Source organism: Doryrhamphus excisus, chromosome 19 (genome assembly GCF_030265055.1).
Source record: "Doryrhamphus excisus isolate RoL2022-K1 chromosome 19, RoL_Dexc_1.0, whole genome shotgun sequence".
Lineage (NCBI taxonomy): Eukaryota > Metazoa > Chordata > Actinopteri > Syngnathiformes > Syngnathidae > Doryrhamphus > Doryrhamphus excisus.
This window is the reverse complement of record NC_080484.1, coordinates 4,175,021-4,190,838: the sequence shown is the minus strand read 5'-3', so window position 1 is coordinate 4,190,838 and position 15,818 is coordinate 4,175,021. Positions and strand designations below refer to the sequence as shown.

The 15,818-nt window shown below is 41.1% G+C and overlaps 1 protein-coding gene across 6 annotated transcripts in view; it reads right to left on the bottom strand.

Moving 5' to 3' along the window:
* chd1 (chromodomain helicase DNA binding protein 1) overlaps positions 1–10,171 on the bottom strand; it is a 33,203-nt gene extending 23,032 nt beyond the window's left edge. For 2 of the 6 annotated variants that reach the window (XM_058057255.1, XM_058057256.1), the window contains exons 1-12: positions 9,719–10,170; positions 8,079–8,197; positions 7,507–7,714; positions 6,569–6,676; positions 6,314–6,498; positions 4,660–4,931; positions 4,264–4,489; positions 4,056–4,156; positions 3,345–3,523; positions 3,075–3,199; positions 2,791–3,007; positions 2,482–2,571 (exon numbers count right to left, since the gene is read on the bottom strand). In XM_058057255.1, coding sequence (XP_057913238.1) covers positions 2,482–2,571; positions 2,791–3,007; positions 3,075–3,199; positions 3,345–3,523; positions 4,056–4,156; positions 4,264–4,489; positions 4,660–4,931; positions 6,314–6,498; positions 6,569–6,676; positions 7,507–7,714; positions 8,079–8,131 — 1,764 coding nt within the window. In that variant the 5' untranslated portion in view covers positions 8,132–8,197; positions 9,719–10,170. Of the gene's footprint in view, positions 1–2,481; positions 2,572–2,790; positions 3,008–3,074; positions 3,200–3,344; positions 3,524–4,055; positions 4,157–4,263; positions 4,490–4,659; positions 4,932–6,313; positions 6,499–6,568; positions 6,677–7,506; positions 7,715–8,078; positions 8,198–8,579; positions 9,635–9,718 lie in introns of those variants that run through there. The other 4 variants (XM_058057252.1, XM_058057257.1, XM_058057253.1 and 1 more) reach the window with 4 other exon arrangements.
* Positions 10,172–15,818: the final 5,647 nt, after the last annotated feature.

Sequence of the window (15,818 nt, the reverse complement as noted above, 5' to 3'; positions counted from 1 at the left end):
GATGGCCCGGGGCAAGTTAAAACAAAATTCGGGCAAGTAAATCCAATCATTAATATTCCCGTCGGGCAAGTACACTTTAGCATGCCGTACTGAGTTTTTTTTAAAGCGGTTCTTGTTGGGTGTTGGTAAAACACGGACTGCGTAATACCGATGGTAATTTGCAAACCAATCCTTGCAAATCTTGAAATGGACCAATCAGAATCGTTTATTTAGACCGCGGTCCGTAATCCACAATCCGCGTTTTACCCACACCCGTTCTTGTTCGCGATCAACCAATCAGCGATCGTTTTACTAGGAAGACATCTATCATGGCGTCCCTGCCAACATCGTCTAATTCTTCAACAACTTGTGAAGGAAAACACCAAAAAGTGATGAAACAGTGCCTCCTAAACAAGTATTTTATTCGCGGCAGAAAATCTAATGATGGCAAAGGTGAGTGAATCACATTGCTGTGACAATTTGAAGTGGTCACAATGAAACACCACCCATTAGATCCAATACCAAGTGCTGATTTTGCACAAGCTACAAAATCTAGCGGTTTCATTTCTCTGTGTATTTTTCTCACCTTTGCTTCACAAATTATTGTTTGACCATTGAGCATTTTTTTCTGGATTAAAAACACTTTACTAGTACACAAATGTGTCTATTCAATAATGTTTCATTGTGGTGCACAACTTATAAATATCACTGCTTACTACGACTACCATGTGTAAGGTAGCATGTCTGAAAATTTGTGGAGATGTATGTTAAATACATCTCCACAAATTTTCAGACATTCCTCCAAATACAATGCATCAGTACTATTATCTGATGAATTATCAGCATATATTGATATATGATATCATTATGGCACTTTTCATTTTACATGGGGCAAGTTCGGGCAAGTAGTTCTCACCTTAAGGATTCCCCATGGGCAAGTCATTTTTGTTTTTAACGTAGAGCCCTGGAATTAGTGAATTGTTGAATGATAACTTTTTTTATTTACCTGTAAACTTTGAAACTGTGAATGTGAAATACTAATTAGTATTTAAAGGTTAATTAATTGTGATCACAATTAAGGTATAAACTTTAGTGTTTTTTTAACATTTGTTTTTTTTTTTTATTAAGCCACCATAGTAGTAGCAGGATAATTGGTAAGGTGCTTTTCAGACATGCCAAGTAGAGCATGTAGTATCCTCCCAAACGACAACAATCACACATCCCCGCTCCCCCATTGTGTAAACTTCTCACTGGAATGCTGTCAAACCCAAAACCACCCACACTGCCAGTAGTACTGAGTGTACTGAGGCCCCACCAGCCCTGATGTGGACTGAAACGATAACTCAACTAAGGATCGACCGATACAACGGCCGGCCAATATATCGGGCCGATATTTGCGTTATTGAATCTGTATCGGCGATACGCACATGGGTTCGCCGATGTATTTTTCCGCCGCATGATTTACAGACCGGCATCCGCCAGGCAGCTTTGTGTTGCCGGAGTTGCGGTACCCCTCCTCCACTGCAAGAGTGGTGAATCACAACAAGGGTATGTTTCCAACTTTTAATTAGCCTCTAACAGTTAAACTTACTTGAAATATTGCCACCTGCTTTGAAATAGGAAACATGAAGGCCAAGTGCATGCAATATACGTGCTTGAAAATATAGTTTAGTTTGTGGGTCTGAAAACCAGGAATGCTGCTGAATGCTTCATCTTTAAAAGTGCCTACCGTTGGAATTAGGGAGCTGTTGATGTAGTTGGAGGCTAATATGTACAGCTGTTACCAACACCGCTTTAATGTCAACGTTGGCAATTCAGTCCCATGAGTTTAGATAGATAGACTTTCTTTACTGTCATTGCACAATAACAGCAGCAGTGAAATTGCCAACGAAATGTCGTTGCCTGGCTCCCGTATAATAATAAATAATAATGTGGAGAATCATTCAGCCAACACCGGGCTGAGTTTAAATGCGTGTCGTGCTATGTATGTGCGCTCTCTCCGAGCACGAGCATGCACGCACGCGCGCGCACACACACACACACACACACACAGTGATGTGTTTGTGTGTGTGGAGGCGGGGGGTGTGCGTCTCACTGCGGAGGAGCAGTCATCACATGATGCGAGATAAAATTTAAACTACGACAAATGTTTTGCACAAGAAAGCTGAATCCTACTTTGTTCAGTGTTTACATTTCAATAAATATTTGTTTAAACTTGAGACCTGTAATATTTGTTATTGTCATTTTTTCATGTAAATTGAGGGAGCAAAAGCAGTATAGGCCACAAATATCGGCCCAAGCAAAATCGGCCATCGGCTAAGGTTGATGGGGAAAAAAATCTGTATCCGTCCCCCAAAAAAACAAAACAACATATCGGTCGATCCCTAAACTCAACCCCCCTTCAAATAAGATTAAAGTCCCTAAAAGCTAAGACAGGGGGTTTGATTAGTTCATCGGGACCGATGTATGAAAACCCTTGTGAAATGGAAGGTAGCCTCTAACCTTGTCCTTGAGAAGAATCTCATATGTTGTGAGCAGGATGTTGAATTTCAGCCTCTTGGCAAGGACGTGCATCCACTCGTGTGTCCTGATCTAATAAATAGAGGAAAAAGGAGTGACCACATTCAACAAGACAGTGAATAAGTTTTTTTTTTTTTTAAATGCCAGCTTATCATGCATGTGGATTTTAACAGGACAGCGGGGTGACACGGTATTCATGTATCAATTATTATCAAGAGAGTACTTGAGACAAAGCTAAGACAATGTCCTCAATGTGTGCTCGACTGTGTGTGTACGGCGACTTCATCTTACCATATTCCGACTGCGAATGTCCCCCAGGTAGACAACAATATTCATCTGAGGGGCCCACAGCTGGATCTCTCTCTGCCACGACGTTAAGGTAGAGAGTGGTACAACCAACAGGAAAGGCCCATATAGCTGGTGCTCATTAAACAGATAGTTGAGGAAGGAGATTGTCTGGATGGTCTTCCCTAAACCCATCTCGTCAGCGAGGATACAGCTGTTACCTCTATGAAAGAAAAGGCTTAGTTTGTCGCATAGGGTGAGGCTCGACGAGTTAAAGAAATGAGTCTTACTTGCACCAGGAGTGGGCCATCCAGTTTAAACTGTCCAACTGGTAGTCCCGGAGTTCTAGTCCATCACCTCCAATGTAATGGGGCTGCTTCTTCATAGGAGCAAATCTTGGTCTCTGTTTCAGAACCTGCAAAATATGTAAAAAAAAAAAGTCAGGTAAGGTCAAACCTGCATCTAAGCTCAGATGATTTGTAAACAGGAAGGCTTAATGTGAGGCCAAAACAAACAGTCGCAATGTGTTGCATATTTTCAACCCAACGGGGGGGGGTTACCTTGCACTCTCTGGAAGGAATGGTTTTTGACTGGTTTCTGCTCATGTAGTCGTCAATACATTTTTGAAACTTCTTGGCAATCAGAGCCCCATCTTCCCAGCTACATTCTGAGTATGGCAATCCCTGCCACTTGCACAGGTAGTCTGGGTAACCAGCAGCTGACTTCTGGTTGGAATGACCTGGTAATAAAAACATTTAGAGGTCATGAAAATAAATCCTTGGTACTCAAATTGTCCAACCCAGGAAGCTTACTTTTTAAATAGGATATTCAAGCTTTCTCACAAGACTGCAATCTATATGTGGATGTGGTGGTTTGCATAGAGCATGGGAGAATGACAATCATTTTGCACAATTGGCTTTGCCATATGAGCAAAAAGTGAGTAAAAATACATGAAAAGCAAAACAACTACAACAAACTTTCTTCAATGGCTTCTTTTTGTCATTTTCCAAACAAGATAAAGCTGCATGCTGGGATAGGCTCCCCTGTGACCCTAATGAGGATAAGCGGCATAGAAAAAGAATGGACGGATCTAGATGGGTCAAATTATTCATAAAGTTGTCAAGTCTTCAAGAAGTTGCTTACTGATGGCAAAAATATAATTTCTGTAAAGGATCTTCTATATTTTGATGTCTTGGCCATTGTAGAAACAAATAAATACCGTTTCATCATTGGACAACTGCAAAAAATACAAAATAACGTTGAAAGCACACCTATGATTCTCTCCACAAGCTGGTACTGAGAGTGCAGGTCATCAATGAGTTCTTCCTGACAACTGAAATACTCAATATCTTCTGGTGAGGCCGTCTTTAACCTGGGGGAGGGAAGCATATCATCACAGCTCATGCAACTACCCCATTCTTGATTGGGTACACACAGAATTACATTTTATGAGCTCAATATGATGAAATCGTATATTACCATTTCTTTTTTTCTTGTTCCTTCTTCTTAAAATTGTCCAACTTCTTCATACCCCTGACGTTTTGCAGCTTAAGGGTTTCCTCAGTCTCCCAAGTGTTGTGAATGTGTGCCCAGTTCTTCCACTTAATGAGATATTGGGTGTCCCCTGACTCCTTGTTGGGGTTGAAATTGGTATTGGGGTCTCCATCAGCTTCTACAGCATATACTGTAGTCACACTTCCTACAGCTGTTAGGAACAGAAAACAAAATAAAAGACTCCTTTGATTTAGCCACTCACACATTTTAATGTTATATTTCCCCTAAAGAGATGTGTGTGTGTGTGTATATATATATATATGTGTGTGTGTGTGTGTATGTAGATATATACTTTTTACATTAATAATGAATGTTTCTTACCCCTTTTCCTCCCAATCCTGCTATCCATCACTCTCTCCAGTGTCTCAAACTCATCTTCTTCGGGCTGTGGGACATCTTCCCCAAGAACCTCCACCAGGTCATCCGAGTCCGTTTTCAGTTCTTCATCCTCCTTGTAGCTGATGTTGACTGTGGCCTGCCGCCGTGGTCCAGCGGAGACTGCCTTTTTACAACTGTCATCCTCATCCTCTGAAGACGAACATTTCTGGCTCTTCTTGTTTTGGGAGCTGCTCTTGCCATTACGAAAATTAACCCTGACAAGAGGTGGCAATGTTAATTCAGCCCCTAGCTTCCACATGGCATGAGCAACCATTATGGACTATATTAGATTAGACATTACAACAATTAAGTTATTTCATTGTTCACTGGGAAATCTCTAATGTCCAACTGCTTCCAGCTCCATACAAATGTTCTATTTTCTTCTACAGTGGGTTAGCGTCATCAATTCATTCCAGAAGGACCAACTCTAATTGAAACGGACCCTAACCGAATGTACTTTTCCCAAAATCTGTTTAACACAGTTGTAGCGCTAGTCTAACGTTGCCACAATGGTCTATCAATTATACATTTCTGCACCAATAATGCAGAATGGATGCATTTAAGGTACTGTCAAATCATTTTCCCCCACATTCCTGTATTGACAATTTGTTGTGAATTTTATTTCATATTCCTGAATTCATTAGGTAGTTAGAATTTTATTCAAGAAGTATTCAAATTACTTTTCTGTTAAACTTGCAAATATTTTTTACAAAATGTTGGTGTTTGTTGCCGCACAAAATTATGTGTGACTGTCAGGACAAAATGCGTGCGAGTGTAAACTAGGCTTCACACTGGATCTGTTGCGGCCACCAAAATCGTTTCGAAATATTGAAATGCCTGTAGTAGGCTTACACCAGCTCTGTGCGGTGCTGCTCCATCCGCATTAGCCGTACGGCCAGACGGAAAAAGTCCATTCAGGTTCTAACTTTTTCTTTCGCCCGGGTGCCGCACGTCACAGACACCAGAGCACTCTGGTCATTCATTCATTCATTCATTCCTCACGAGGGTCGCAGGGGTGCTGGAGCCTATCCCAGCTGTCTTTGGGCGAGAGGCGGGGTACACCCTGGACTGGTCGCCAGCCAATCACAGGGCACATATTGACAGCACTCTGGTCAATTTAATAATAATAATAATAACAACATTGAAAACGGATACGTTTTGTACTTACTCATGGTATGAAGTGAAAAGTGTGTCAGTTCGGTCTGTCTCCTGACTATACAAACTGGACGTTTGAGCTCACTGGGTCTCTTTATTCATCACCGACAATCAGCGTGGACAATTACAGTCATATGCGTGAATTCTCATGTGATGAAGCAATAATTGCAAGTCGTGCAATCTGTAATATACATTATTTCACAGCACCCAAAAAAAAATCTAGGACATCTCGGCTGTGCAGGCAAATATGACTATTGTTAAGAACTTCCTGTATACAAGGCTAGTTGTCGCATGAACATCTGCTCTCACAAGCGCACTTTCCGCAGACAGAGCGGACACTCGAAGCAGTGCGTACCGGAGACGGATCGAATCAGGAGCACTGGCGCTACTGATCTAGTGTGAGCCCAGGGTTGCCCGTCAGAGGTGACAAAAATCCACTTACTTGGTGGGTGGCTTTCGACTTTTGATTGTGTGACAGGGCTCATAGTCTGACGCCGTTTCATCACTGTTGTTCTCTGCAGACGAGTCTGATCCAGATCCACTGCCTGATCCAGAGTCGGAAGAGCCAGAATTTCTTCTCCTTTTGGATCCACTTGACGAGTCAGATTCGTCACTGCTTGACGAGTCCTGGAATAAATGAATAACAATCAACAGTCGTGAACCGTTAGAGAGCATGGCAAACAGTAGCGACTGTTACCTCATCAGATCCGCTATTGGAGGAACTTTGTCGCTGCTGTTGTTGCTGTTGTTTCCTGAGCATTGCAGACCGTTGTACTGCGAGAATACTTGGATTGGACTTCCAAAACTGCATTGAGTCAGTGAAGCAGAAAGTCAAACAGAAATATGTGTTTCAAATCACCGAACAGACCTGTGTAGCATTAACAGCCCTCCAATAAAGTGTCACAAGCCAAACCATTACAGGACTGCCTTTTTAAAAGAATATAGCACTTTTTCTGAGACAAAAAGACATACTTTCTTTTTTCTGTGCATTCATTCTAAAGATATAAACAGAGACGGCTAAGAATGCACAAAATGGGATGCACTTATTCCACCTATAAAGCCTTCTGAAAATCATCTCCACAAACCACCAAAAATGTTCCATTGACATAATGTGACCTGCCACGATACAGTGCCATTGTTCTTAACATTGTTAGGTTGAAGAAGGTGTTTTAATAGGCGGAATAGGTGTGTCCCTGTACGTTCATTAATGAGCTGTCCCTTTTAATATCTTTAGAATGCACAGAAAAAAGAAAGATGTGTGTGGATGATAGGCATAAATCCCCCAAAAGTGCAATTTTCCTTTAAGGTGCACCAGCACTCTTGATATATGAATTTAACATGAAGCAATTTGGGCCCATTGTGATTTTTTTTCATGGGGGCCCAGGCTTCCTGGGACAGGACATGGTAGCCAACTCGCCACAGCCAACAACATAAAACAACAGCATATTTTTGCAATGCAGCTCGTTAAAACAAAGGGGAAAATACATCCTCATTTACAAATTGCAATACATTAGTGTGATCAAGATTGTGACCCCCCCCATGTATTTTATGCAGCCCCAAGTGTAACTTTATGAAAACGATGCCACAACTATCAAACACACCATATAAAATGTCAAAAGAAATATCAATGCTTACATCAGCGCCATCAATGTTTGACTTATTTGGAGGTTCAATCTTATCCTTCGATTTTTCCGTCTCAGAATCAGACTGGCTGCCAGAGTCTGAGCCACTTCCCGAGTCACTGCTTCCTGACTGGCTGCTGCTGCTGGAGGAGCTGGAACTGGACCCTGAACCAGATCTAGATGCGGATCTGGATCCAGAACCAGATTCATCATCAGAATTGCTGTTGTATTTGGGAAAGAAAAAAAGCATGTTAATGTTGTGCAACAATAGCTGGTGTTGTAAATGTGAAAGTTTCATTTCACAAATGTTCAGAATAGAAAGCAAAATAATCCACAAAGTCAAAATAATGATGTACCATTTGATGTATGTGTACAGAAAGGTGGAAGAGCTGTCATATTAATAAGATAAGACTATTTAGTTTGTTTAATTAAAGAACAAGGTGTAGACATGTGACCTGTTCCATGTGAACAGCGTTATTACCTATTCTGTTGTAGTCTGGTGCTATACAAAAAAGCAACTAATTACATGTACCAATACTGTAAAACACTGATCTGACATTGTCCAGTAAGTAAAATATGGCATACCTTGATTCCCCACTGCTGTTGCTGACACTTTCATCCTCGCTACGTCCTGCCATCCTGACGTCTAAAAGGGAGACGTGCCCCCAAACGCCTCAATGTGTATATATTGCAACGTCCTCAAACTGCAATGCAAAATCAACATATACACAATCAAACACACTGCTTTTATGCGTGTTATTTGACTACCATCTTTTTCAACAAAATCAGCGGTGTCCAAAGAGGGCTTCTGTCAATTTATATAACAAAGATGCTTAAAGCAATACAAAGAATGTCAGTACATGCTATCCACAGCTTTGCTTTGTGTTGGAGTCGACAAAGCAAATTGGTGCATCTCCTTGACAATGATGTCTGCTTATGTGTGCAATTAAACATAAGTGGCATGCTACAAATGGTCCCAAAGCTGCCACTTGGACACCCCTGGTAAAAATAAAAAATAAAAGTGTTCAAGCTGAAACTTGCACAATAGGTGCTCAACACAGGTGAAGTACACATTTTAACACACACCTTGTTAGCAGCAGTTTTTGCCTTTTGATTGTGATTAAGACGCTTCATCCAAACTTGAGTCTTTTGGGAATATATTGACATATGCTTTGGGTTTTTTCCCCACATAAATGCATTTCTAAAAATAATCCATTAAGTAAATGAATAAAATAACAATAAGTATCAATATAAAATAAAATGTGAATCACGCTCGGTTAGCATGAATGAAAGTAGAAGTGACAGATGGATGTATGGATGTTAGCCACAGGCAGTGTAAGCCATTCGGCCCTGCCGACTGGGGCCTATCGGGCCTGCACCACAACAGCGTCAACAGCCCCCCACGTAAGAATGAACACTTGTATTTCACTCCACTACGACATAAACTTCCAGTCAACACAGCCGCAGCTGTAAGCGGGCTTCTATCGGTTTTGGCATCTGTTAAAACATCCGGTGATGGAAGAGTTTTCCTTTTAGCTAGCCTGCTAATAGCCAGCGTTGGCTGTTGGCGGGGGAAGTTGTGCATGCAGACGCTGCTAATCAAACCAAGCAACTCTCCTCATTCGTAAGGCGAACACAGCACCACTTGAAGTGTGAATACATGAACTACATATACTGTGTACGAAATCATAAAGCGCTCGTTAGCTGGACAAACGCTGCTATCGATAGCGTTACACCGAAATATACAACACTGCTGAGAATGCGATAAAGATATGCAACATAGTTGAAATATGTTGCATGGAGTGTTTCGAGAGTTTCCCGAGCGCGTGTGAAAACCTGCATGTTGGGGTAAACATTCGGATGCAGTGGGATGCTAGCACAACAATTAGCTGGTTGTCAAGGAAAGTCGTCGGCTAACGCAATTGAGCACGCGGCTAGCACGGAAGCTAATAGAATGACCAAACTTTGCGCTTCCGCGAGACTCGTGCTATTTCTTCGCGGTCCCACAGCATCTAACATTCAAACAGCAAGCGTGGGGCTATGCAAATAAACACATCCGACACAACGTTCCAAATGACTGTTTAGAAAGCGCACATATACAAATGAGCCAACTTCATCTCCATCTTGTTTTCATCCGACGCTCACTTCTCGCGGCTTTTAGCACACCAACATGTAATCTTATATTTGGATACACAATAGCACACTTTATTGTTGCATGGCGTTACCTTGGTTCCTCCGATTAAATGTTGCTCTTAATCTGTGTTAATCCAGACTTTCTGCCTTTAAAAAAACAACAACAATGTGTGAGGACGGCTACGGCTAGCTAATGCTATCTTGCGTTAGCTAGCCAGCTATCTCCCAGTTCGGGAGATCAGCCTCAAATGACCCAATGGAGTCAAGCTTTGTGTCGACGTTCTCCCAACTTAAAAATGTTAAAGAAAAAAACCTTTACGACGAGTTGTATGATGAAAACCCGTGTTGGCTGCTCAAGCGAGATATAGGAAAGCGGGCATTTCATTCCAGGATGTTCGGACAGCCACCGGTCTCCGCCATGACGCCGTAGATTCACTCCACTAGGAAACCCCGCACGTGACGTCACCACTGTGCTGTTCACCGCGGAGGACCCGCTCACCGTCCACCTATCTATCCGTCTTCTTCTACGACTCTTCTTATTCTTCTTCTTATGTTTAATGGCGGCTTGCCATCATCATATCGTTCTTCTTCTTTGGTTTAACAGTGGTGTGCCGCCAAAGCCAGCATAGCTTTCTCTGCTAGCCAAAACACTATCAGAAGCACTGACCTGCAATTATAACTTACACTTAAAATATTTAGTAGATTCATCATTTCACAGCTGTCTTTATGTGTATATTACATTTTTTTTGTCCAATCAGATGTCATCTGTCAATGTAATCTCATCAAATTCTTTACCATTTAGATATCATGCAATTCAAGTTTTTGAAAAAGTAAACTCTGTTCTGGACCAGAGTGGTAAAGTAGTGGCGGTATTTCTGGATCTCAGGAAAGCCTTTGATACCACAAATCAAAAGGTTCTCATTACAGAGCTCTCACATGTTAATTTCTCCAATGCTGCTGTGAAATGGATTGCATAATATTTAGGTAATCGTCATCTGATTGTTTGTATTGACAACTGTAGATCAGAGCCACTACAGCTGTCAACAGGGATTCCTCACAGATCAATCTTAGGCCCATTACTATTTACTATTTGCCCTCTGTCATGGTGGCATCGTCACAGCCAAAATTAGTAGTAATCAAAAGTAATGAGTAGGGTTACAACGTGGTTGCAGGAGTTGGAATGTTTTTTTAGCAAGACCAACAAAGGTTCTGATGACCCTGCACCTGATGTGTTTTTTTTGTATTATATTTCTTTTATGACTTGTTTTATTGTTGCACTTTTATTTTTCTATGTGATCTTTTTAATATTTTTTCTGATGTCCACACATATTTTGTGTTTGTTTTAATGTTTTGTCTTATTGTACTGAATTTTGCTGCCTTTTTAACATCACGGCCAGTGGACTACAGATGAAAAATAGCCCAATTGGCTAATTCTGTTTTTTTAACTCATGCATTAGCATGAGTTTTATGAAATTGCATTGTCTTCTACAAATAAACAAATCTAATATGTTTAAGGCCTTCAGAACCTTTAGTGCTGGCCATATTAGCAATGGGGCTGTTGCTTTATTTTTTATTATTTCAGATTCGCCTCAATAACGTCAGCATTTTCAGTACGGGTGTCTCGATGCACTCAGCTCACAAGATGATATGCGATATTGGCTTCACAAGATGAGACGATATTTTAACATTACTTTTAAGAAACAGACTTGGACATAGTTTATATTCTATTCTTATATACTGAGTAACAAACAATGCAGGTTTTAAAATGTTATGCAACTTTTCATGCATGACCTGCACCATGCTTTTAACTGTTGAACATCTTTCCAAAAATTGAGGCAAAAACTAAAAATGCTAAATGTTAAAATACCGCTAATGACAGCAGTGTTAGGTGCTACTACTAATCATTTAGGTTCATGTTTAGTTATGTAAAGACACATATGAATATATATTATAAAGATTGGTGAATCAGGAAGTAATAAACACTAATAGAGTATTGTTTTGAAGTCTTACGCAGCCATCATGTTTTGATCTGACAAATCTTAAGTAAGTTTGATCAAATGTGGAATTACTACAGGAATTACCGGGACCTGAACACCACAGTAGCTGTTTAAAGCCAATGAAAAAAAATATCTCATGTCTCCCCCAGCTGAGCTAACGACTAATGCTTGGATTGCAAGGTTTATAGTATGTGCAAAGCACATAACACTCGGTTCAGATCCTGGTAATATGCCTTATGTACACCATATTACGTGCATTATTGTTCAGAGTAGCAGGACAGCTTTTCTCCTAATGAGAAATATCACATTTTAATCTTATGAGATCCCAATAACAGCTACACTACAGCTGAGCGAGGAGAAGAACCTGACTTGGCGTGTGACATTTTTTAAAATCCATTTTCACAACAGCCATTTCCAGAAAAGTGAGACCGTAAGGAAAACCGTAAAGAGACTCTGGCCAAACCTGAAATTGGCTAGCTTGTCTCAGCCCATAAGAAGGTTTGTTTGGCAGTTCCAGATGCAAGCGCTACAAGTGGTTTACAGCCTGAAAGGAGCATACGCTGGTGAGTTTTGATGCTTTTGTCATGTTATTAGATAAATATTGACTGTGAACTGCTCCAGCGTTACATAAATGTGTTACATAATGTTTGAAATTACTAGCCGAAATGTATATCAGTGAATGTGTATGTAAAGATAAAGGTTTAACTGGGTTCCCAGTGTAGTAATAATGGTATTCATTCCCAATATGCGAAATTTCTCTCTCTCTTTAATGCCACATCTTGTAACATTGAGGCCTTTTTTTACATTCTTGGCCTTAATTTATCATTTTCAAAAAATAAAAATGTTCTAAATGAACTAAGATACAAATACAGTTTAAGGCAATATGAGACGTTAATGAACTATAGTCTACACTGGCCACTGGGTGTCACTAATAATAATGGCAGGCTTTTATTATTTTATCATTATTTACCTCACAACAGGCACCATAATAACATAGCCATCATCATAACAATGGCTACTGTTGTGGCCGTACTCCAGCTAAAAGTCAACTCTGAATCCCCACAACGCCACTTCCTGTCCAGACATCCTGAATTCATTTATTGAAACACACATGAGCACAAGTCTTATTGATACCTTAAATTAATTATTTTTGTCATGTCCACTATATTGGGTAATGTGAGCATAAATGTGATATAGGGGTGTTATTTCATGTATAGAGGGCTCTAGTAATAGTACAAATTGCACAGGTTTTCTTTGCTTTATGCTTTCTGTGCTCTACCTAAAAAATATTCAGTTGAATGAATTAATTAATTAATTAAAATTCACTTATCCTGGTCGGGTCTGGCATCAATTACCTGCGATAAATGAGAGATTACTGAATTCTCAATTCAGCGCAAGCAGCTCGTGAGGGACGCGGTGCGCCGCCACTCGTCCCGCTCTTCCCACCTGGCGAGGGATCACACACGGGGCCCTGGTTTGGGTGGTGGGGTGGCTGAGCTGGCTTGCTCCCCTGAAGACTGAGCGGCCGCTCCCACAACCCTGGTCACCGGGGACTCCATTGTGAGGCACGTCCGTATGAGGGAGGCGTTAACGTGGTCGTTCCCCGGAGCCACCGTTACCGACGTAACCGGGAAAATACCAGGACATCCTGAACTCCCATCCGCAGGCGAAAAGGATTATTTTCCACGCAGGTACGAACGACATCGCCAGGCAACAGTCCCAACTTTTAAAACAGGATTTTAGACACCTTTTTAATTCCATCTCACAGTCCCAAATGACTGTTTTTATTTCTGGCCCCACCCCCACCTGTGGCAGAGGGATAGGCAGATTCAGCCTCAACACCTGGCTCTTCTCTGCCTGCAACTCCCACCACGTCGGCTTCATCAACAACTTTGATGTTTTCTGGGAGAGACGACACCTCTTTGGGCCTGACGGGCTCCATCTGAACGGGGCAGGTGCCCGCATGCTCTCAGCCAACCTGACATATGGCGTTCAGCATGGTATCATCCCCAAACCCACACCTGTTGTTCTGTCCCACACTGATTGATGTCCCCCAGGTCCATGCTCCTATCCACTCAGTTCCACCTCTGACCACCAATATCGGACTTGGACCTCAAATTTACACCAACACCTCTTCCATTCCGGTAATCATTACACTGCATCAACACATCAGACACCGCCATACTCACTCTGTGAACCCTCATAACCTTCGACCACTCAATGGACACCCATACCCCACCTCCATGATCAACAAGCCACCTGTCACCATCAATGTGGCACTTTTTAGTGTTCGCTGTCTTTTAAATAGAACTTTTTTAATGAATGATGTGATTTTAGATAATAAGTCTTCTTTTGACTGAGACATGGCTGGGCACTGACGCATCTGTTGTTCTCACCGAGGGCTGCCCACCAAACTTTAATTTTTTCTATTCTACTAGAGAGGGTAGAAGAGGAGGTGGGACGGCATCCATCATAAATGACTCACTGATCTCAAATGGAGTGTCTTTTAACAGTTACAAGTCATTTGAGCACCATGCCTTTACTTTTAGCAGCCGTCCCCCGATTCTGTGTATTACTGTATACAGACCACCCCATCGCTCCAGTTCTTTTATCAGCGAATTCTCTGAACTTTTATCAATCATTCACACTTCTTATAACAGGATTTTATTAACTGGTGATTTTAATCTACATGTTGATGATACCTCAGTTTTTAAACCTTTTCAATTGTCTTGATTTTAAGCAGCACGTCACACAGACAACTCACAACAGAGGACACACCCTGGACCTGGTCATAACTCATGGCCTGTCCATCGGTGTGTTCTCTGTTGTTGACCTGGCTATGTCCGACCACTACTGTGTATTTTTTAACATCACCACTTTTAACCAGGAGGAGGCCCCGGTGAGAGCAGTGAGGAGGCGCTATCTAACTTCTGAAGTGGCTGCAAATTTTATTGAGATTTTACAGAGCACTCCCGCTGAAATTTTACCTGCACCTTTTATAGGTTAACCGAAGGTTAACCGAAGATCGAGGGCTGATAACGCGGGGGCATGATACTGGGCCTGACACCAGACAAACCATGTGATGATCTTATTATCACATACTATTTAATCATGAGCTTATTATCACGTACTATTTAATCAAAAGACCATTTTGTTTCCAGAAAATGTTCAGTTTATTACATGTAATATATCTAAACAATTGCAAAAATATTTCATATTATAAATATTTATTATATATATTATATATTATATATATTATAAATATTTATTATAAATATTTATAATATTTTATCAACAGTCTTGTCTCATCAATTTCTGACAATTAAAGTTCCATTAATCAAGTTTGGGTTTTTTGGTGACTGGAGAAACACTCGGCACTAAGCACTCGTGTGCTGTTCTCTGATTGGTTGTTTCACGGGCACGATACCAGAGCAGCGCGCTCTGAGTGGACAGCTACGGGGTCTGATACTGGACATGGTTAAACTCTATATTTTATCAGTATCACTGCCCTGGGCTTTGACACCGTATCATTTCAGCCTTTTCCCGTATCATTCATGGGTGCTTTCTAGGGTACAGGGCCAATTAATACTGTAGTATGTGATAAGTGATTTTATCGTTGCTAATTTTAACAGTGAACTGAAGTCAACTCTGGACTCAGTTGCTCCACCTGTAACGAAAACAATAAAAAGAAAACCTACACCCCAGTGGAGAAAAAATGATGAAATCAATAAACTGAAAAGAAAATGCAGGAGTACTGAGAGAAGATGGAGAAAAAGTAAATTGACTGTTCATTACGAGATTTTACGTCAACAACTCAAAACCTACAATAACGCAGTCAAAAAGGCACAAATTTCCCATTTCTCACAACTCATTTCCAACCACAAAAACAATCCCCGGTTCCTCTTCTCCACCTTTAATATTTTAACAGGCACTAATTTTAATAAAGTTTTTAAGACACCAACTGATGATCTTTGTGAAAACTTTGCAGACCACTTCAGAACTAAAATCAAGGACATCAGATCCTGCCTGTCACCCCAGAAAGCCTTGTCTGTTACCACACCTGGACTGTTGTCCTTGCCTGAGTTTTTCCCCGGTTGATGCAAGGACACTTGGTCGAGTTTTCGCCCAAGTAAGCCCAACAACCTGCCTTTTAGATCCAATTCCCACATCACTCTTAAAATCACTTTATGGAATC